The 22,783-nt window shown below is 37.2% G+C and overlaps 1 protein-coding gene across 2 annotated transcripts in view; it reads left to right on the forward strand.

The window, feature by feature from the left end:
- The window catches only part of TEX11 (testis expressed 11), a 348,904-nt gene that overhangs the window by 234,919 nt on the left and 91,202 nt on the right, over window positions 1-22,783 (forward strand). For both annotated transcript variants that reach the window (XM_007992000.3, XM_037988900.2), the window contains 4 exons: window positions 1,991-2,093; window positions 15,780-15,904; window positions 20,447-20,532; window positions 21,363-21,419. In XM_007992000.3, the coding sequence (XP_007990191.1) occupies window positions 1,991-2,093; window positions 15,780-15,904; window positions 20,447-20,532; window positions 21,363-21,419 (371 nt within the window). The remainder of the gene's footprint in view (window positions 1-1,990; window positions 2,094-15,779; window positions 15,905-20,446; window positions 20,533-21,362; window positions 21,420-22,783) is intronic.

Raw genomic sequence — 22,783 nt, forward strand, 5'->3', positions numbered from 1 at the left:
ATAAGATGTTAAGCATCTTTTCATATACTTATTTGCCATCTGTATATTTTATTTAGTGAAGTGTTTCTTCATGTCTTTTGCCTATTTTATACTTGGGTTGTTTGTTTTCTTATTGTTGAGTTTGAAGAATTCTTCATATGTATTGAATACCAGTCCTTTATTAGATATGTGTTTTGCAAGTATTGTTTCCCAATATGAGGCTTTTATCATTATTCTTTTAATGATGTCTTTCACAGAGCAGTTTTTAATTTTAATGAAGTTTAATTTACCAGTTTTTTCTTTCATAGATATGGTTTTGGTGTTGTGTCTAAAAAGTCATTGCCAAACCCAAGTTCACCTAAAATTTCTATGTTATCTTCTAAGAGTTTTATAGTTTGGGGTTTTATATTTAGGTTATAATCCATTTTCAGTTAATTTTTGTTTGAGGTTTATGGTCTATGTCTAGATCTACTTTTTCACATGTGGATGTCTAGTTGTTCCAGCACCATTTGTTAAAAATACTGTTTTCGGTTTTTTTTTTCATTCCAGTCTTCCCCTTCTACTAGTGCGAAAATTACTTACTGCTTCTAATCTTTTAGTGGCTATCCTAGAAAGTATAGAATCCTTTCTTAACTGTCTTCCATGTTTGTAATCGCTCTGTGCTACACTTTGGCTATTTTATTCTGTTTTATCTTTCAGCCCACTAATTTTCTCTTCACCTGTTTCTAATCTGCTGCTAAACCTGTCTATTATGTTTTAATTTGGGTAATTGGGTTTCTCATTTCAAAAAGCTTCTTTGTTTCAAATCCCCAAGGTCACATTTTATGGTCTCTGTTTCCTACTACTAACTTCACTGATACGCGAAGTATTTAATAACTTGTATGGCACAGGCAATAATGAGACAGAATGGATACCATCTAGAAACAACCACTATAACTGCATTAATTTGTACCACTGTGTATCAACGCACATACATATATTTTGAGCATACATTGTATTTCTTTAGACTTTGAAAGCATAGATGTTTTATGACCAGTTTTTCATAATTCTAGTATCTGTATCTTGAGGGTCTGCTTCTGCTATCTCTTGTTTTTGCTGTTTATGGTACCTTGTTTATGAGTGTGCTTTGTTATTTTTGTAACATGTACAACTCATGGTTCTTGAAAAATTGTTTATGGAATTATTTTGAAGGCTAAGATAAGGTGCTTTCCCCCCAAGAAGAATTTACATTTGCTTCTGTAGATGTTTGAGAACTATCTAAACTAAATTCTCAGCTTTAGGTCTTTTAGCTTCCTGTATAATGTAGTTTGGGTCAGTGAATACATGAGTCTCCTAGTATTACACCTCATGGATTGTTTCCCTGCACCCCATTGTGCTGCCTTCTATCCAGCACTAAGGTAATTTTATTTGCAGTTAGTTTTCTAGGAATGTGGGTAGGAGTGGGTTTACTTTTGGCTTGTCCCTAGTCTAGGAGTGTGATCCCTTGGAACTTGATGTCTGTTCCCCTGACTAGTGATGTCCCTCAAAACGGAAGTTAACATTTGGTTACATTTGCAAATGCTTACCAGATAAAAGTGACTTTACTTTTCTGTTTACCTCTCTGAGACCTCAGTTTTCCTTAGATTTTGCCTTGGTAATTCTTTTACTATCTTTTACTTGGTAGTTCTTTTACTATTCTTTTACTTGGTAATATTTTACTATCTTTTACTGTAAATTCATTTACAGTTGTTCTTTTATTCTTTCTGGAAAAAATTAATATATCATCCAACATTTTTGGCTGTTTTCAGCAGGAGGGTTGGTCTGACATATCTAACTTACTCTATTTCCAGAAGTATAACTCACTGTTACATTAGCATTCTAGAAGAGCAGTTCTGCAAATATTTTTCTTAGATTCATATATTTTCATTGTGAGTATCCCTCAGCCATTTTGACTACCTTAATGATATTGGTAAAATATGGTAAATCCTTCCTTATAGATTTGATTTAAAAAACCCAATGTTTTTCTTTTCAGGCCAAAGAGGCAGTGGCAGAAGCTGAACGACATGATCCTAGAAACGTTTTCACTCAATTTTATATATTCAAGATTGCAGTCATAGAGGGCAACTCTGAAAGAGGTATAAATTTTATTTGTAACTTATATTTGGCTATTAACACAAATAATAAGTAATCCTCTTCAACCACAATGGGAAAAGAACATTGTTTTTAAGACAATAGAATTGAATATACGTTCTGTATATGTAAAGATGTATGTGTAAAGATGATACAATAATGCAAAAAGAAACTGTGGAAGGTTATATAAAAGTAAAAGAACAGTGGTTACCTATTGAGGGAATAGGAACTGGGCAAAAGCCAGATAAGAATTGGGGGAAAGTCTTATCGCTATGAACTTGTTTATACTTTTATTTAAACCAACCTATTCAAAAATTAAATTTAAAAAGCTGTGTGTGGGTGAGGTTATACTAAAAACCCATATCAGTTAAGAATTGTCTTCAAAAAATGAAAGTTGGGGTACCTTTTGATTGTTTTCACTTATTTGGAAGGTGATTGGTGAGAGATTTGGCCTTGAAATGGAGTTTCTGTCCATAGAGTGGACAGTGTTGGAATTTCACACATGACCCTCATCCCATTAGTGTTGAGGCCTTTCCATTAAGTTAAGCATAGTTTCCTAGCTGGTGTGTCTGCATAGGCACATATATGTTGAATTGGTTATAGATATGCCTTTGCTCAGATATTAATGCCTTCAGCCCTCAGGTAGCTGAACTAATCCTGAAGGAGTCTGAGCTCCAGACTGGTTGCCATTTGTTTGGCAGAAGTTAAGAAGCTTAAATTAATGAATCCAAACAAAATGTATACGAATCCAATTAAGCAACTGTTTATGGACACCTACTAGGTGCAAGGGACTCTATTATTCACTCCATAAGAAAAAAGATCATTTATTTTACATTAAAAAATAAATGTTCCAAAATAGTAAAGTATATCTGTATAATAATTAAGGAATAGTAAATTAGAGGTTAATATTGCTGTCTTGTTCATCATCAAAGTTTTCATTAGAGACTTTTAGGCATTTGTTTTACTTGATATACTATGTTTAAGGATAAAATAACTTGAAGCTTTTTGCCAGTAAAAATGGTAAAAATATTAGTAAATTTCCTGTTAAATCTTTTGTTTTAACATTATTTTTAAAAAATTATTTTACTTTTTAAATACAACATCAGATCAACCCTTTTATTTCTTCTTCAGTTGTCTGTGACCATTTTTTAAAAGTCATGTATATTGAAGACACATGTAATAAATTTATTCTTGCTAGTGTATGGTCGTATGAGGTTTATATATGTTAAAAATTATGAGTTGTGATAAGTGCATACAGTCATGTAAGTACCACCACAATGTAGAAAAAAAATACCCCAGGCCCCTTTACTGTTACTCCTTCTCACCACTTTCAGCCCTGGAAATCAGTGATCTCTTCTATCTCTAGTTTTGTCTTTTCCAGAATGTCATATAAATGAAATCATATAGTATGAATCTTTTTGAGCTTCTTTCACTTAGCTTAATGCATTTGAAACTCACCCATATTGTGTTTATCCACAGTTTGTTCTTTTTTATTGCTATGTGGCATTCCATAGTATGGAAATACCACAGTATGGAAAAATTCATTCACCAGTTGAAGGATATTTGAATGGTTTTGGGGGTTATTTTTTCACCTCTGAGACAAGTTCAAAGTTTTCAGTTTTGACAATTGTGAATAAAGGTGCTATAAAACATCTCTTTACATTTTTTTGTGTGATAATAATATTGTTTTTTTGAGATGGGGTCTCGCTCTGTCACCTAGGCTGGAGTGCAGTGGCATGATCTCAGCTCATTGCAATCTCCACCTCCCAGGTTCAAGCAATTCTCCTGCCTCCGCCTCCTGAGTAGCTGGCACTACAGGTGTGCACCACCACGCTCAGTTAATTTGATGATAATATTTTACTTCTGTAGGGTAAATATCTAGGAGTGGGATTGTGGACTTATATGGTAAATATATGTTTAACTTTATTAGAAACTGCAAAACTGTTTTCTAAAGCAATTATACAATTTCACATGTGAACCAGCTATGTTTAAGAGTTCTAGCTGATCTATATCCTCATCAGCACTTGAAATTGTCCACTTAAAAAAATTTAGCCATTCTGGGAGATTATTAAAAAGTCAAGAAACAACAGATGCTGGTGAGGCTGTAGAGAAATAGGAATGCTTTTACACTGTTGGTGGGAATGTAAATTGTTCAATCATTGTGGAAGACAGCATGGTGATTCTTCAAGGATTTAAAACCAGAAATACAATTTGACCCAGCAATCCCATTACTGGGTATATACTCAAAGGAATACAAATCATTCTTTTATAAAGATACATGCACACATATGTTCATTGCAGCACTATTCACAATAGCAAAGACATGGAACCAACCCAAATGCCCATCAATGATAGATTGGATAAAGAAAATATGGTACATACACACCATGGAATACTATGCAGCCATGAAAAGGAATAAGATCATGTCTTTTGCAGGGACATGGATGAAGCTGGAAGCCATCAACCTCAGCAAACTAATGCAGGAACCGAAAACCAAACACCACATGTTCTCACTTATAAGTGGGAGATAAACAATGAGAATACATGGACACAGGAAGGGGAACAACACACAGTGGGGCCTGTTGGAGGTGGGGAGGGGAGGGAGAACATCAGGACAAATAGTTAATGCATGTGGGGCTTAAAACCTAGGTGATGGGTTGACAGGTGCAGCAAACCACCATGGCACGTGTATGCCTATGTAATAAAACTGCACTTTCTGCACATGTATCCTAGAACTTAAAAAAATAAAAAAGAACAAAAATTTAGCTATTCTGATAGTGGGTAGTAGTGTTTTGCTGTGGCATTAGCATTTCCCTAATGTTTAATATTTTATATCCAAGTATCTTTTTTGGTGGAGTGTTTGTACAAATCTTTTTCCCAGTTTAAGATAGGGTACTTTGTTTTATTATTATTGATTTTTGTCAGTTCTTTATATATTCTGGATACAAGTTGTCTTTTTTAAAAACTTATTTTTTAATTGGCAAATAAAAATTATATATATTGATCATGAACAACATGGTGTTTTAAAGATATGTGTACGTTGTGGAATGGCTAAATCAAGCTAATTAACATATACATTACCTCATATCCTTTTTTTTTGTTTTTTTTTTTTTTTTGAGGCAAGATCTTACTCTGTCACCCAAGTGGAAGTGCAATGGAATGATCACGGCTCATTGCAGCCTTGACCTCCAAGGCTCAAGTGATCCTCCACCTCATCTTTTTTTGTTTTCTGCACAGATGGAGTCTCACTATGTTGCCCAGGCTGGCCTCAAACTCCTGGGCTCAAGCAATCCTCCTGCTTCAGCCTCCCAAAGTGCTAGGATTACAGGCGTGAGCCATCACACCCAACCCTACCTCACATGCTTAGCATTTTTTTGTGGTGAGAACACTTAAACTCTCAGTGATTTTTAAGAATAGAATACATTGTTATGATCTATAGTCACCATGTTGTACAATAGATCTCTTGAACTTGTTCCTTCTACTCAACTGAAATTCTGTATTCTTTCACCATCTCCCTAATCTCCCTGACGCCTTAGTCCCTGGTAACCACCATTCTACTTTGCTTCTATGACCATTCTACTCTGCTTCTATGAGGTCAGCTTTTTTAGATTTCACATATGAGATCATGTGGTATTTATTTTTTTTGTGCCTGGCTTATTTCACTTAATATAATGTCTTCAAGGTCCATACTTTTTTTCATAAATGACAGGATTTCTTCCTTTTATTGAGGCTGAATAGTATTCCATTGTGTATATATACACACCACATTTTCTTTATCCGTTTTCTACTGATGAAGAGTTAAGTTGATTCCATAGCGTGGCTATTGTGAATAATGCTGCAGTGAATATGGGAGTGTAGATATCTCTTTGACATATGGATTTCACTTTTTTTTTTTTGGATAGTCTACCATGTAGTGGGACTGTTGGATCATATGGTAGTTCTATTTTAATTTTTTGAGGAACCTCCATACTGCTTTCCATGATGGCTATACTAATTTACATTCCCACCTACAATATGCAAGGGTTCCCTATTCTCCACATCCTTGCCAACACTTGTTGTCTTTTATCTTTTTTATCACAGCCATTCTAGCAGATGTGGGGTGATGTTATCATTGTGGTTTTAATTTGCATTTCTCTGTTGATTAGTGATGTTAGACATTTTTTCATATACTTGTGGACCACTTGCTCATCTCCTTTTGAGAAATGTCTATTCAGGTCATTTACCCATTTTTAAATCAGGTTATTGTTTCCTTCCTATTGAATTGTTTGAGTTTCATATATTTTTGGATGTTAACCCCTTCGCAAATGCCTGGTTTGTAAATATATTCTCCCATTCCATACATTGTGTCTTCACTTTGTTGACAGTTTCTTTTGCTGTGTAGAAGCTTTTTAGTTTGATGTAATCCCATGTGTCTACTTTCACGTTTACCAATGTCATGGAGCTTTTCCCCTATGTTTTCTTCTAGTAGTTCTACCGTTTCATGTCTTATGTTTAAATCTTTAATCTATTTTTAATAGCTTTTTCATATATTGTGAGAAAAGGATCAAATTTTATTATTCTGCATGTGGGTATCCAGTTTTACCAATACTATTTGTTGAAGAAACTGTCCTTTTCTCATTGTGTGTTCTTGACACCTTTATTGAAAACCAATTGACTGTAAATGTGCAGATTTATTTCTGGGCTCTCTATTTCCTTCCATTGGCCTATGTATCTGTTTTTTGGCCAATACCATGCTATTTTGATTAGTATAGCTTTGTAGTTTATTTTGACTTCAGGTAGTATGATGCCTTCAGCTTTGTTATTTTTGCTCAAGATTGCTTTAGCTAGTCAGGGTCTTTTTGCTTCCATGGAAACTTCAGCATTTTTTTTTTATTAATTTCTGGGAAAAATGTCATTGGAATTTTAATAGGGATTGCATTGAATCTGTAGATTGCCTTGGGTAGTATGGACATTTAATGATATTTTTCCAATCTGTGAACATGGGATATCTTTCCATTTCTTTGTGTTTTCTTCACTTTCTTTCATCAGTGTTTTATAGTTTTTAGTGTACATGTCTTTCACTTCAACATTAAATATGCTTCTAAATATTTTTGTAGCTATTGTAAATGGAATCATGTTCTTGATATTTTTTTCAGATAGTTTGTTGTTAGTATATAGAAATGCTACTACTTTGTGTATGTTGATTTTCTATCTTGCTACTTAATTGAATTCACTTATTGGTTCTAAATTTTTTTTCATTGCATCTGTAAGGCTTTCTATATATAAGATCATGTTATTTACAAGCAGACAATTTAACATCTTCCTTTCCAACTTAGATGTGTTGTGTTTTTCTCATGCCTAATTACTCTGACTAGGGCTTCCAGTAGTATGTTGAATAGAAGTAGTGAGAGTGGGCATCCATGTCTTCTTCCTTATTTTAGAGGAAATGCTCCCAACTTTTCACCACTGAGTATGATGTTATTTGTCCATTGGTCATATATGGCCTTTATTGTGTTGAGGTACATTCCTTATGTACCTAATTTGTTGAATTTTTTTAAATCATGAAATGATGTTGAATTTTGTGAAATGATTTACATTTTTTGGAAGAATTTGAGAAGGATTGGTATTAGTTCTTTAAACGTTTGGTAAGAGCAGTGATGCCATCAGAACCTGAGCTTTTCTTACATAGAAGATTTTTTGTTATTCATTTAATCTCTTTATTCATTATTTGTTCACATTTTTCTGTTTTATGATTCAGTCTGGGTTTTATATGTCTAGGAATGTATCTCTTTCTTCTAGATTATCCAATTTCTTGGTGTATAATTGTTCATAGTAGTCTCATGATTTTTTATATTTCTGTGGTATCAGCTGTAACATCTTCTCTTTCATTCCTTGTTTTATTTGTGCCTTATCTTTTTTCTTAGTCTAAATAAAAGTTTGTCAATTTTATTTATTTTTAAATTTTATTATTATTATTATTATTATTATTATTATTATTTTGTTTTTTGAGACAGTCACTCTGTCCCCCAGGCTGGAATGCAGTGGTGCCATCTCAGCTCACTGCAACCTCCACCTCCCGGGTTCAAGCAGTTCTCCTGCCTCAGCCTCCTGAGTAGCTGGGGCTACAGGTACATGCCACCATGCCCGGCTAATTTTTGCATTTTTAATAGAGATGGAGTTTCACTACATTGGCCAGGCTGGTCTCAAAATTCTGACCTCAAGTGATCCCCCACCTCAGCCTCCCAAAGTGCTGGGATTACAGGCGTGAGCCACCACACCTGGTGATTTTGTTTATCTTTTCAAAAAAACTAACTGTTAGTTTCTAGTAAGACAAGTCTGGGTGGCAATGAACTCCCTCAGCTTTTGTTTGTCTGGTAAGCCTTTCTCTCTCCTTCATTTCTGAAGGATAGTTTTACTGGGTAAAGTATTAATTGGCAGGGTTTTTTCTCTTCAGCACTTTGAATATATCTTCCCACTCTTTCATGGCCTGTGTTTCTGCTGTGAAGAGCACTGTTAGCTTTATTGGAACTCCTTTATATGTGATATACTGCTTTTCTATTGCTACTTTCAGGATCCTCTCTTTTATGTTGATTTTTGACAGTTTGATTATAATATGTCTTGGTGTTATCTTGTTTGGATTGAATCTTATTGGAGACCTATGACCTTCCTGTACCTGTATATTTATCTTTCCCCAGCTTTGGAAAGTTTTCTGTTGCTATTGATTGAAATGTGTTTTCCAGCCCTTCATATCTCTCTTCTCCTTCTTGAACTCCTATAATTCAGATGTTTGCCCTTTTGTTGCTGTCACCATACTGTCTTCCACAATGGTTGAAGTACTAATTTACATTCCCACCAACATTGTAAAAGCATTCCTTTTTCTCCACACACAACCTTGCCAGCATCTGTTGTTTTTTGACTATTTAATAGTAGTCATTCTGACTGGCGTGAAATGGTATCTCATTGTGGTTTTGATTTGCATTTCCCTAATTATCAGTGATGTTGAGTTTTTTTTCATGTTTGTTGGCCACGTGTATGTCTTCTTTTGAGAAGTGTCTGTTCATGTCCTTTGTCCACTTTTTAGTGGGTTTTCTTTTTTTTTTTTTGAAATGGAGTCTTGCTCTGTCGCCCAGGCTGGAGTGCAGTGGCATGGTCTTGGCTCACTGCAACCTCTGCCTCCTGGATTTACGCCATTCTCCTGCCTCAGCCTCCTGAGTAACTGGAACTTATAGGTGCCTGCCACCACATTCAGCTAATTTTTTGTATTTTTAGTAGAGACGGGGTTTCACCGTGTTAGCCAGGATGGTCTCAATCTCCTGACCTTGTGATCCGCCTGCCTCGGCCTCCCAAAGTGCTGGGATTACAGGTGTGAGCCACCACACCCAGCCTTCTTTTTTTTTAATTTGCTTAAGTTCCTTGTAGATGCTGGATATTAGGCCTTTGTCAGATGGATAGATTGTAAAAATTTTCTCCCATTCTATAGTTTATTTGTTCATTCTGATGATGGTTTCTTCTGCTGTGCAACAGCTCTTTAGTCTGGGAAGGCACTTTATTGGCCTATCAAGGAACTATGGGTAGGCTGTTTTGCATGGTTCACAGGTGGGCTGACTCCTGGAGCCTTTTGGCAGCCTGGCCTTGTTCCTAGATTAGCAGCCGGGTGGGCCTGAATGCCTAGGTCCACGGGGTTGGATCTGGAGCCTATATCTACTGAGGTGGACTTCTTGATTGGGTCTGAAGGATTGGGTTTGGAGCCTGTATCCAGTGGGGCTGGCCTGAAGTTTAGGTCCCCATTGGCTGACCAAACACTAAAGTGGGCCTTGAGCCTGAATCTGCAAGAGCCAGCCAGGTACTGGAATGGCCCTTGTGCCTGGGTCCCCTGGGATAGACCTGGAGCCTGAGTCTGTAGGGGTTGGCCTGGCACTGGGGTGGGCCTCAAGCCTGAGGACTAGGGCGGCCTCAGTCCTAGGTCAATGGGTACTGGCCTGGAACCTCGGTTTGTAGGAGTGGTTTTGGAGCCTCAGTCCATGGGGGCTAGCCTGGCACCTGGGTCTACTGGGGTGGTCCTAGACCTTTGGCCTACTGCAGCAGGCCTGAACCCTGGGTCTACTGGAGCTTTGGGCCACTGAGACAGTCCTAGAGCCTGGAGCTGGCCTGGTTTTGGGGCAGATGTGGAGCCTCGGGCCATAAGGACTGGCCTGAAACCTGGGATTGTGGGTACTAAATTGCTATTTGGAGACACACTGGCTGGCCTAGAGTGTGAGGCTGTGGGGATCTGCCTGGGGCCTGGGTCTGTGGGGTTCAGCCTGGAGGATGGGTATGTGTGTGCTAGCCTGGAGGCTAGGTCTATGAGATCTGACCTGGGTCCTGGAGCTGCGGGAGCTGTCCTGGAACCTGGCTGCATAGGGGAAGTGCTGAAGCCTTGATCCATGGGGAACAGCCCAGCCCTAGGGTATATTTGAATTGGCTTGGACCCTTGGTCTGCTGGAGCAGACTTGGACCCTGGCTCCACTGGAGTGTGGAGTGACACAAGCAGGCATGAAGACTGTGTTCATGAGTGCCAGCTTCGTACCTATGGCCAGTGGTACAGACCTGGTATTGGGGCAGGCCTGCAGCCTGGGCTGTGTGGGCTGACCTAGCTCTGAGGTGGTCTGAAAACCTGGAGTATGCCTGGATCCTGGGGACTGCAGGGGCTGGCCTGGCACTGAGTAGGCCTGGGTCCTATATCTACAAGGACCAGCCTAGAGGCTGGGTCCATGGGTGCTGACCTAATGACTAGGGCTGTGGGGCTGGCCTAGTGCTGAGGCAGACCTGAAGCCTGGGGCTATGGGGGATCCAGCTTCCTCCTGGCAGCAATCTGGTGCCTGGAACTACTGATGTCAGCCTCGTCCTAGGGATGGAGGCTGCGACTAAAGCCTGAGTCTGTTAGGACTGCTATGGCACTGGGACAGGTCCAAAGCCTGGGGATAATGGGTCTGGTCCAGCACTGGGGCCAGTCTGGAGCCTGAATCTGCTGGGGTTGGCCTGGTGATGTGGCAGTCCTAGAGACCAAGTCCTTTGGGCAGGTCTGGAGCTGGGTCTGCAGGATATGACCTGGAGTCTGGGGCCATGGGAGCCTGCCCAGTGATGAGTTTTACTGCCGCCAGCCCATTGTTGTGGTCTGAGGTAAATTCCAGTACTCACTTTCCTCTTCTTCCCCTAAGTGGAGGGTATCTGTCTTCATGCTTTATGGCCTGGGGTTGGGGGAGGGATGACATGGGTATTAAAAAGCTGTTGTTTTTACACTCTTCAATGCATCTTTTCTATTTCTGTGCCACAGCCAGCTGCTGAAATCTCTCACCTAGTTTCCTTAGCTCTTGTGGAGGTATTTCCATGTGTGGATAGCTGTTCAAATTGATGTTCTTGTGGGGAATGAGCGCTGGAAAGTCCTATTCCACCATCTTGTTGATGTTTAGTGGACACAAGCTCTTTATCAGACATGTATTTTGCAGATTTTTTCTTTTTATTAACACCATCTTTCATGAACAGAAGTTTTAAATTTTGACATAGTCCTATTTATTTTTCTTCTTTTATGAATTGTGCTTTTGCCATTGTATTTGAGAAATCTTTACCTAGTGCAAGGTGACAGAAAATATCTCATGTTTTCTTCAAGAAATTTTACAATTTTAGGTTTACATTTATGTCTGTGAACCATTTTTAGTTAATTTTTGTACTTGGCTCAAGGTATGGATTGAAATTTTTTTTTTTTTTTTTTTTTTTTTTTGCACACGACTATCCAATTGTTCCAGCATCATTTGTTTAACAAACTATTCTTTCTCGATTAAATTGCCTTTGTGCCTTTATCAGAAATTAGTTGTCATGTATGTGTGGATCTCTTTCTGGACTCTGTTCCATTCCATTCTTCTATTCATCCATCCTTACACTATTCCCATTCTGTCTTTATTAGTGTAACTATGTAATAAATTTGAACTCCAACTTTGTTCTCTTTTCTAATTGTTTTGGATAGCCAAAACAATTCCAAGGCCTTTGTATATCCATATGAATTTTGGAATCATTATTTTAAGTTTTGCATAAATGAATTTTGATTGGGATTACATTGAATCTATAGATCAGCTTTGGGGATAACTGACATCTTAATGACGTTGCTGAGTCTTCCAAACCATGAGTAACTTACATACCTCCATTTATTTAGGTCTTTAATTTCTCTCAACAATGTTTTCTGCTTTTCATTGTACCTGTCCTGTGCATCTTTTGTCAGATTTATCCCTAAGTACACTATATTTTATGCTATCTTAAATGGCATTTTTTTAAAATTTTGGTTTCCGATTGCTTATTGGTGATATGTAGAAATACAAATGATTTCTTGTATATTGGTCTTATATCCTACAACTTTGGTAAACTCACTTCTTAGTTGCAGTACAGTACCTTCCCTGTAGATTCCATCAGATTTTATTTTATTTTTGTTTTGTTTTGTTTGTTTGTTTTTGAGACCTGTTCTGTTTCGAGACCTGTTCTGTCGCCCGGGCTGGAGTGTGGTGGCGCGATCTCGGCTCACTGCAATCTCCACCTCCTGGGTTCAAGTGATTCTTGTACCTCAGCCTCCCAAGAAACTGGGATTACAGGCATGCACCACCACACCTGGCTAATTTTTGTATTTTTAGTAGAAATGGGGTTTCACCACGTTGGCCAGGCTGGTCTCGAACTCCTGGCCTCAAGGAATCCTCCCACCTCGGCCTCCCAAAGTGCTGGGATTGCAGGCATGAGCTACTGTACCAGCCCCATCAGATTTTCTAAATAGACAATAATGTTGCCTGCAGGTAAAGATAATTTCACTTCTTTTTCAATCTGGGTGCAATTTATTTTTTTCTTGCTTTGTTGCTCTTGTTAGATTCTCCAGTAAAATTTGAATAAAACTGATGAGAATGGACATCCTTATCTTTTTCCTGATTTTAGGGGGAAAGCATCGAGTCTTCCACCAGTAAATATGTTAGCTGTAGGTTTTTCACAGATATCCTTTATCAGGTTGAGGGAGTTCCATTTGGTGGTGGGAGGGGTAAGGAATGGATGTTGAATTTGGTTGTATGGTTTTCTGTATCTGTTGAAATGATCAATTTTTAAAAAATTTGTTAATATAGTCAGTTATATTAATTGATTTTCAAATGTTAAACCAATGCTGTATTTCTGGAACGAGCCCCACTTGATCATGATGTATACTCCTTTTTATATAATTTGATTTGCTAATGGTTTGTTTAGAATATGTGTATCTATGTTCATGAATGAAAATGGTCTGTAGTTTTATATTCCTGTAATGATTTTTGTTTTGCTATCAGAGTAATACTGACTTCATAGGATGAATTGGGAAGTATATTCTCCTTTTCAGTTTTCTGAAAGAGTTTGTGTTGAATTGATATTATTTCTTCCTCAAATGTTTTTGGTAGATTTCACCAGTGAAGCCATCTAGGACTGGAGTTTTCTTTATGGAAAGGTTTTTAATTATACATTAAATGTCTTTAATAGATACAGGGCTATTCAAGTTATCTGTTATTTATTGATTTAGCTTTGGTGGTTTGTGTCTTTCAAAAATTTGTTTCATCTAAGTTGTTGAAATTATGGGCCTAAAGTTGTTCATAATATCCCCCATATTTATCCTTTTAACATATGTAAAACTTACAGTGGTGTCACCTTTCTTATTCCTGATATTTGTAATTTATGTCTTCTGTATTTTTCTTCCTGGTCAGTGTAACTAGAGGATCAATCAATGTAGAAGGTCAATTTTATTGATCTTCTCAAAGAACCCAGCTTTTGGTTTTACTAATTTTTCTCTATCAGTTTTTGTTGTTGTTGTTGTTGTTGTTGTTGGTTTTGTTATTTTTTGATAGAGTCTCAAAAAAAAACAAACACAACTCACTACAGCCTTGGCCTCCCAGGCTCAGTTTATCCTCCTGCCTCATCCTCCCGAGTAGCTGGGACCACAGGTGCATGCCACTACACCTAGCTCATTTTTAAATTTTTTTGTAGAGAGAGGGTCTCACCATGTTGCCCAGGCTGGTCTCAAACTCCAGGGCTCAAACGATTCTCCTACCTTGGCCTCTATTGTTTTTATCTGATTTCTATTTAATTTATTTACATTCTTATCTTTATCATGTCCTTTCTTCTGCTTTCTTTGAGTTCCATTTGCTCTTCTTTTTCCTATTTCCAAAAGTGAACACTGAGGTCATTGATTTAAGACCTTTATTCTGGTCTATCTGGACAGTTAATGCTACAAATTATCATCTAATTACTGCTTTAGTGATGATACACAAATTTTGATATGTGATGTTTTCATTTTAATTCCGTTCAAAGTACTTTCCAATTTAACTTTTGATTCCTTTTTAAACTTGTGGATTAGTTAGATGTGTTACTTATTTTCCAAATATTTGCAGATTTTCCAGAGAACATTCTTTTGTTGATTTTTAATTTCATTTCATTGTGGTCAAAGATTATACTTTGTATGACTTTAATCCTTTTAAATATATTGAGACTTGTTCTAGGGCCCAGAATATTGTTTTTCTTGGTAAATATTTCATGTGCACTTGAGAGGAATGTACATTTTGCTGGTGTCGGGTTGAGTGTTATAAATGTTAGTCACATCAAGTTGATTTAGTGTTAAGTGTACTGAATCCTTGCTGATTTTCTGTGCTATCAGTTATTGAGAGAGGATATTGAAATCTTTGACTATAACTGTGGATTTGTTCATTTCTTCTTGCAGTTCTACCAGCTTTTGCTTCTTATATTTTGAAATTTTGTTGGGTGCATAAGCATCTAGAGTTATGTCCTCATGATAAACTGATTCCTTTATTGTCTTGAAATAACCTTTTATTGCCAATAATATTCTTTGCTCTGAAATTCACTTTATCTGATATTAATATAGCCACTCCAACTTTCTTTTGATTACCTTCACTTTAGTGTATATTATCCCATCCTCTTCTTTCAATCAATTTTGTTTTTATATTTCAAGTGTATTTCTTGTAGGGGGCATATATTTAAAAGTTTTGTTTTGTTTTGTTTTCAGTCTTACTATCTCTGCCTTTTAATTGGTCATTTGGTCATTTATATTTAGCATAGTTATTGATACACTTAGATTTAAATTTAGCATCTTATTATCTTCTGTTTGTCCCATTTGTTCTTTTTCCTTTTTTCTGCTTTATTTTGGATTAATTGAATTTTTATGATTACATTTATCTCTCTTTTTGCTTATTAATTTGAACAAATATTTATTTGTCTATAGTACACACATTTAACTTGTCGTATTCCACCTTTAAGAATATAATGGAATACAACACACAGCTACTCAATTTTTTATTTTATTCTGTATTATATTTCAAATTATGGATGTACCAAAGTGTGTTTAGCCCATTCATTATGATGGAATTTAGGCTGATTTCGTATTTTACTCTTACAAACAATGCTGGATGAACATCCTTATGTATATTTGTTTACTTTTGCAAATATATCCATAAGATAAATTCACAGAAGTGCAGTTGCCCAATTGGGCGTTTTTCTGGTGTTCAAGTCCTCCTCAAAAGTTTAGCAACTCACATTACTTTAAGAATACTAATATTTTAAAGATATTAATGTTCTTAAAATAAGTTCCAAATTCATTGTGGCATAATTAACCATAGATATGTAATTTCTTTGATTAGAGTATATCATTTTTTAATTGTTTTCTTGTTTTTCAGCTTTGCAGGCAATAATTACTTTAGAGAATGTATTAACAGATGAAGAGTCCGAAGATAATGATCCAGTTGCAGAGAGAGGTTCACCTACCATGCTTCTAAGTTTAGCTGCCCAGTTTGCTCTAGAGGTAATTCATATGTATTCATCTACTCGATTTTTATCCCTTTTCCTTTTTGAAAGACAATTAATAGAATCATTATCAGTTAGACACAGGAGAGACCTTTACCATTTGTTTTGCCTCATACTTTCAGGCCAGACTTGGTTGCAGAACTGCTTTATTTCTTCTCATTTCGCTATAATGCAGACTAAAGTAAATGAAACAGTGAGGTAACAGAGTTGTGCTCAAAACAACATAAATATAAACATAGCAAAACATTAATTTTTAAAAGAAACTCCAAATTCAAAATGCCATACCATGTCAATAAATAGCTATCTATATAGAAACTTATCTTTCTCATCAATTTAAACAAAATGGTTTAAATTTCTGTGAATCCTTTGAGTTCATAACCACAAAACAATGTTAGTTTAGAAGTAATAAATAATTGTATCCCTGTTTGTTACTTACAGAATTCTGGTTTTATTAATATATTGAATTAGGAAAAGCATAGTAGCATCTGTGGAGCTCTTAGACTAGGTTTGAATACTGGCTCTGCCATTTAATATGTGCTTAACTTCTTCAAGTCTTAATTTCATCCTTTGCAAAATAAAGATAATACCTACCTCCAGGATTGTTACGAAGATTGATTAAGATGGCTGAAAATGTGATTTATAAACTGTTAAGTTTATCTTCTTTTTAAAACTACTTTAAATAGGAAAACCATCTTCCTGATCAGAACTACAGTTCCATAATTCTTCCAGCAGCTCTCTTCGGCTTTCTACATCAAATGTATATTTATAAACCTTCCTTTAAAAAGATAATTGCCTTTGGGTTTCCTCTCTTTCATCTTCTTCCCCATTCTTCACAAATACATTCCATATCTGCATCTGCCAAATACTTTTCTTCCTTCAGGAGTTCTATTACCCTACTCATTGACATCAAAATACATATCATTCAAACTGTATTTAGCAACTACTTTGGGCAAGATATTGGGCTGGATGCTAGAAATATGTTCTTCCAGGATCTCACAAGTCAATTTGAACAGACAAGCCATGCATTAGGAAAGTAAGTCTACAGAATATAGAATTCTATGTAAGTATATAGAATAAAGACCAAATAGCTAATGTATATGTTAAAAGTTACCAAAATTCAGAGTAGGAAGAGAGCACTGAGAACCAGAATTGATTTGGGAAGACTCTACAGTGGAAGGAAACCTTAAGTTGGGTTTTGGAAAGGGTGGCATTTACATAAGTAAGAATGTTTTTTAAAGGAAGGGGTAGTATAAACAAGACATGGAGAAAGGAATGTAATTGGCTTGAGAGACACAATGTTTGGTTAAAGTGATGGAGGGCTTATGTTTCCACCATTCCAGATGTTTTACCTGATGTAATAGTGGCTTTTTTTTTTTTTTTTTTTTTTTGGACAAAGTCTCACTCTGTCACCCAGGCTGGAGTGCAGTGGCATAATCTCAGCCCACTGTAGCCTCTGCCCCCCAGGTTCAAGCGATTTTTGTGCCTCAGCCTCCCAAGTAACTGGGATTACAGGTGTGCGCTGCCACACCTGGCTGATTTTTGTATTTTTAGTAGAGGCAAGGTTTCACCATGTTGCCCAGGCTGGTCTGGAACTCCTGGCCTTAAGTGATCTGCCCACCTCAGCCTCCCAAAGTGCTGGGATTACAGGCGTGAGCCACTGCGCCCGCTATGACTTTTATTATTATGTTGATACTATAGGGGAGGAGTATGAGATAATGTAGAAGAAGTAGCTGTGACAAGATTATATATACATTTTATTCTCTAAACAATAAGAAAATATTGATGGTAATTTGTGTAAAAGTAGTGCTTTAGGAAAATAATTTGGGTTGTGCATGGGGAAATGAATGGGGAGAAATTATACGTAGGACAGAATGGGAAACGGTGATAATAATCCAGTTTTAAAATAATGAGAGTCTAGACAAGGGAGTGAGAGTGGGGTATTAAGCAGGCAAAACATTGCTTTCTCTTCTTTTAAAATAAGCTACCTTATCTTTAAATCCCTTTACAAAATTCATTGCCCCACCTCCCAAGAGAAAATGTGGATATTCTAGGTTCTGAAAACTGAAGCAGTCAGGAAGAGAACTTCCACAGATTCCTACTACCACCTCTACTCGCACACCAGCAATCACACCACATAGTCTGTCTTCTCAACTGCCACCATAGATGAGCTATCATGTTCCTTCCTAAAGCCAGTCTCTAAGCTTACACACTTGTTTCTATCACCTCTTGCCTTTTTCTCACTCACTTTGTCAACTTTTTATTCTCTTACTGGTTTATTCCCATCAGTATATGAACATGCTCATTTATCCCATATCAAACAAACAAAAAGGAGGAAAACCTCTTGACCTTCCTTCTGTCACCAACTACTCCCCAATTTCTCTTCTTCCCTTTGTAGTTAAACTCCTCTAAAGATGTGTCTATATTTACTGTCTCCAATTCTCTCTTGAGCTTACTCTAATCAGGCGTTTGCCCCACCACTCTAACAAAACTGCTTTTGTCAAGGTCACCAATGACCTCTTTATTGTAAATTGCAGTGGTTAATTCTCAGTCCTCATTGTATTTGACCTGTCAGCAACATTCAATGCAGTTAATCACTCTTTCCTCCCTGAAACACAGTCGGCTTCCAGGACACCACATTATCCTTATTTTTATGCTACCTCGTGAGTCACTCTTTCTTTCTCCTTTGCTAGTTCCTCTTTTATTCTCAACCATTCTCAGTCTCAAATTCTGAGCTCAGGAGAGGAGGTATTAGGGAGTTGAGAAGAAGGGATAAGGTATTAACTATTCATCCAGGAAAGTAAGAAAGTGAATGACTACGGAAGTGTGATATGCTTGCCGGTAGCACTAAGGCTATTTGATGAAGTTTTAAAATAAAACAAGTAGTTGTATGTATTTTTTTTCTGGCCACATTCAGCTGAATGGATGTAAGCACCAAAATCAGTAGAAAGTTGGACTTAATCATAGTTGGGGTTTTGCCAGATGAATACAATAAAGCAAAAGAAGGGCAGGAAAATCAAGGAACAAGGGAGTGGTTATAATTAATCTCCATGGAATTTAAACTGGGTATGCAGTAAAACATCAAGGGGATGAGGGACAGTGAAAAACTGGCGGCATCAGTGGGTTGGGGGTCTTACTGCAGTTGAAGGATTGCTGGAGTCAGGATAATAGAGGTATCAAGTTGGAAAGGTAAGAGGCGGTAGACAGAAAGTAGAATATGTGAAAGTAAGAACTGGGGTGGAGAACTAGGGGGAGGGAGGGAGACACCTAGGGCACAAAACTTAAGGAGGAACTTATTCTCTGGGTAGTACAAGTAAAGGCTTGGTACTTGTACAACACTGAGAGCCTCCTTAAATTTTTCACCCTAGGTGCTTCACTCACCTCACCTGCCCCACCCTAGTCCTAGCCCTGACTGAGAGTATGAAATGATTGCAATTGTTAGTAATGACAGAATCTAGTGAATGACTGTGGGACTGAACGGCTAAGGTAATTGTTAGAGTAAAATTTCAGGAACCAGGAAACTAGAATATTGGGAGGATCCTCTACCTATGTATTGAAAATGCCTAAAATATGCCACGCGTGGTGGCTCACGCCTATAATCCCAGCACTTTGGGAGGCTGAGGTGGGTGGATCACCTGAGGTCAGGAGTTCGAGACCAGCCTCGCCAACATGGTGAAACCCCATCACTAAAAAAACTACAAAAATTAGAAGAAAATGCCAAAAATTAAGACAAGAGCAGTTTTTGGAAAATATAACTGAGCAATAAGTAAGTCACCAAAAAATGAGAAGAAATGACCTGGGAGCTAGTAGGCCACAGCAACAATGAAGGGTAGTGGGTGATATAGTCTGGTTATAGGAAATTCAAAGTTGAGGATTTTAGGGAATAGAATGGGAGAATAATTTTAAAATGGCAATGAAGAGCAAAGAAAGACACCTACTCCATCTCCAGGCCTATGGGTAAGCTAGTGAGAGCAAAAACAGCCACCGCTTAAGAGGGCTTCAGTGGAAGCAGCATCCTTGGCAGAAACCTAGATTTCCATTAGAGCAAGAATGTGGAGGAAACTTCTAGGGAAGAGGTTGCTGGTACAGGAGATTTTGCTGAGAGTGGACTGAATTTCAGAGAGCATAGTGGAATGGTTGGAGGTGTGGGGGAGAGATAGAAAAAGAGGACAGAAGAGGGGATATATGGAGACTTTTGAGAATAGAGTGCTGGAAATGAGGGTGACCTGACAATCTGTGTTTCTTTTGTTTACTACTAATAAGTAGGGGATAAAGAGCACAATAAGATTAGTCCTAGTGGACTAAGGGTAGTATTGGCAAGTATTTGTGAATAGGGAGGATTCAGTTTCTGGGGCTAATACAAATGTGTTCTGTTTTTGTCAGTGAATTGTATCTTTATTCTACTATCTTGCAGTAGCTTTTTTGAGAATGCAAAAGGAACATGTTTAGATATTTGTCTTATCTTTAATGAACAGGAATATAGATAACATTTTTCAGTATCACTTTGAGATGTAATTTAGCATATTATATTTGTTCTTTTTAGAATGGACAACAAATTGTGGCAGAAAAAGCTTTGGAATATTTAGCTCAACATTCAGAAGACCAGGAACAAGTTCTTACAGCTATAAAGTAAGTAACCTACATCCTGTGGAAGAGAAAGTATTTCCTCTGCTCGTCTTGCTCTTGGTCAATAAAGTTTGCCAAAATCGTGCTGTTGAGATCAAGGAAACTTTTGCATAAAATAGCGAAGCAGAGGAGGGTGAGGTTGGGACTTGATAAGTACTTAATGGTATGACTGAGAAAATGCCACTGTGAGAAATGAGAAACCAGCAGGATTCTAGAGTGGTTCTCCTGTTGGTCAGTTACACTTGAGGCCACATTTCCAAAGGGGAAATGGAGTCACATAAATAAAAGAGTCAGAGGAGTCTTGAGATACTTGCATCCCTTCAGTAAGGAAAATATTTAAAAATCATTCAGGACAGATAGTATTTTTTAAAGCTTTTTAGGTTTTAAAACTTTACCAACTACCTTATTTTGTCAGTTTGCCATTATGCTGCCAGATCCCTTCAAAGAATAGTGATCCCGGTTTAAGACCCAAAGGCCAGTTCCAGTTCCTTTACAGAAAGAAAAATATAAAGACTGATTTACCATACCTGATGTTCTAGCCGGTGTTTTTGAGCAATGATATAAACTGTGGAACCATTTAAGAATTTGTTATAAGCAACGCTTTTGTTTTAAAATTCTTTTATTAAATTCCTCTTTCAAAATGATAAAATTGGTATGTTTTCATTGCAACTGTTAAAACAATTATATATATATAAATAAAATAAGATTAATCTCCCCTTTACCCTCTCTTTTCTCACTTCTCCCTCCCAGAGTAATCAAGGTTAGTAACTTGGTATGTATTCATTCACACGTTTCTTCCTAAGAATCACTTCCAATATTACTTTGTCATACAGGTGTTTGCTTCGTGTTGTTCTTCCAAAAATTGCTGAAATGCCGGAATCTGAAGATAAGTGAGTTATTCCAACAAAAGTGATGTATTCTCCATTAGACAAATTATAGTAACTTACAATATAAATCGTATATTAAGAGATACTTCGTGTAGTGGGTAAGATCAATACAGGTTTTGGGGCCAGTCTTCCTGGGTTCATATCCTGGCTCTGCTACTTATCAGATGTGTAACCTTGAGTGAGTTCCTTTTTTTTTTTTTTTTTAAATTTATTTATTATTATTAAACTTCAAGTTGTAGGGTACATGTGCACAACGTGCAGGTTTGCTACATATGTATACTTGTGCCATGTTGGTGTGCTGCACCCATCAACTCGTCATTTACATAAGGTATAACTCCCAATGCAATCCCTCCCCCCTCCCCCCTCCCCATGATAGGCCCCAGTGTGTGATGTTCCCCTTCCCGAGTCCAAGTGATCTCATTGTTCAGTTCCCACCTATGAGTGAGAACATGCGGTGTTTGGTTTTCTGTTCTTGTGATAGTTTGCTGAGAATGATGGTTTCCAGCTGCATCCATGTCCCTACAAAGGACACAAACTCATCCTTTTTTATGGCTGCATAGTATTCCATGGTGTATATGTGCCACATTTTCTTAATCCAATCTGTCACTGATGGACATTTGGGTTGATTCCAAGTCTTTGCTATTGTGAATAGTGCTGCAATAAACATACGTGTGCATGTGTCTTTATAGCAGCATAATTTATAATCCTTTGGGTATATACCTAGTAATGGGATGGCTGGGTCATATGGTACATCTAGTTCTAGATCCTTGAGGAATCGCCATACTGTTTTCCATAATGGTTGAACTAGTTTACAATCCCACCAACAGTGTAAAAGTGTTCCTATTTCTCCACATCCTCTCCAGCACCTGTTGTTTCCTGACTTTTGAATGATCGCCATTCTAACTGGTGTGAGATGGTATCTCATTGTGGTTTTGATTTGCATTTCTCTGATGGCCAGTGATGATGAGCATTTTTTCATGTGTCTGTTGGCTGTATGAATGTCTTCTTTTGAGAAATGTCTGTTCATATCCTTTGCCCACTTCTTGATGGGGTTGTTTGTTTTTTTCTTGTAAATTTGTTTGAGTTCTTTGTAGGTTCTGGATATTAGCCCTTTGTCAGATGAGTAGATTGCAAAAATTTTCTCCCATTCTGTAGGTTGCCTGTTCACTCTGATGGTAGTTTCTTTTGCTGTGCAGAAGCTCTTTAGTTTAATGAGATCCCATTTGTCAATTTTGGCTTTTGCTGCCGTTGCTTTTGGTGTTTTAGACATGAAGTCTTTGCCCATGCCTATGTCCTGAATGGTACTACCTAGGTTTTCCTCTAGGATTTTTATGGTATTAGGTCTAACATTTAAGTCTCTAATCCAT

This window comes from Chlorocebus sabaeus, chromosome X (assembly GCF_047675955.1).
Source record: "Chlorocebus sabaeus isolate Y175 chromosome X, mChlSab1.0.hap1, whole genome shotgun sequence".
NCBI classification, from domain to species: domain Eukaryota; kingdom Metazoa; phylum Chordata; class Mammalia; order Primates; family Cercopithecidae; genus Chlorocebus; species Chlorocebus sabaeus.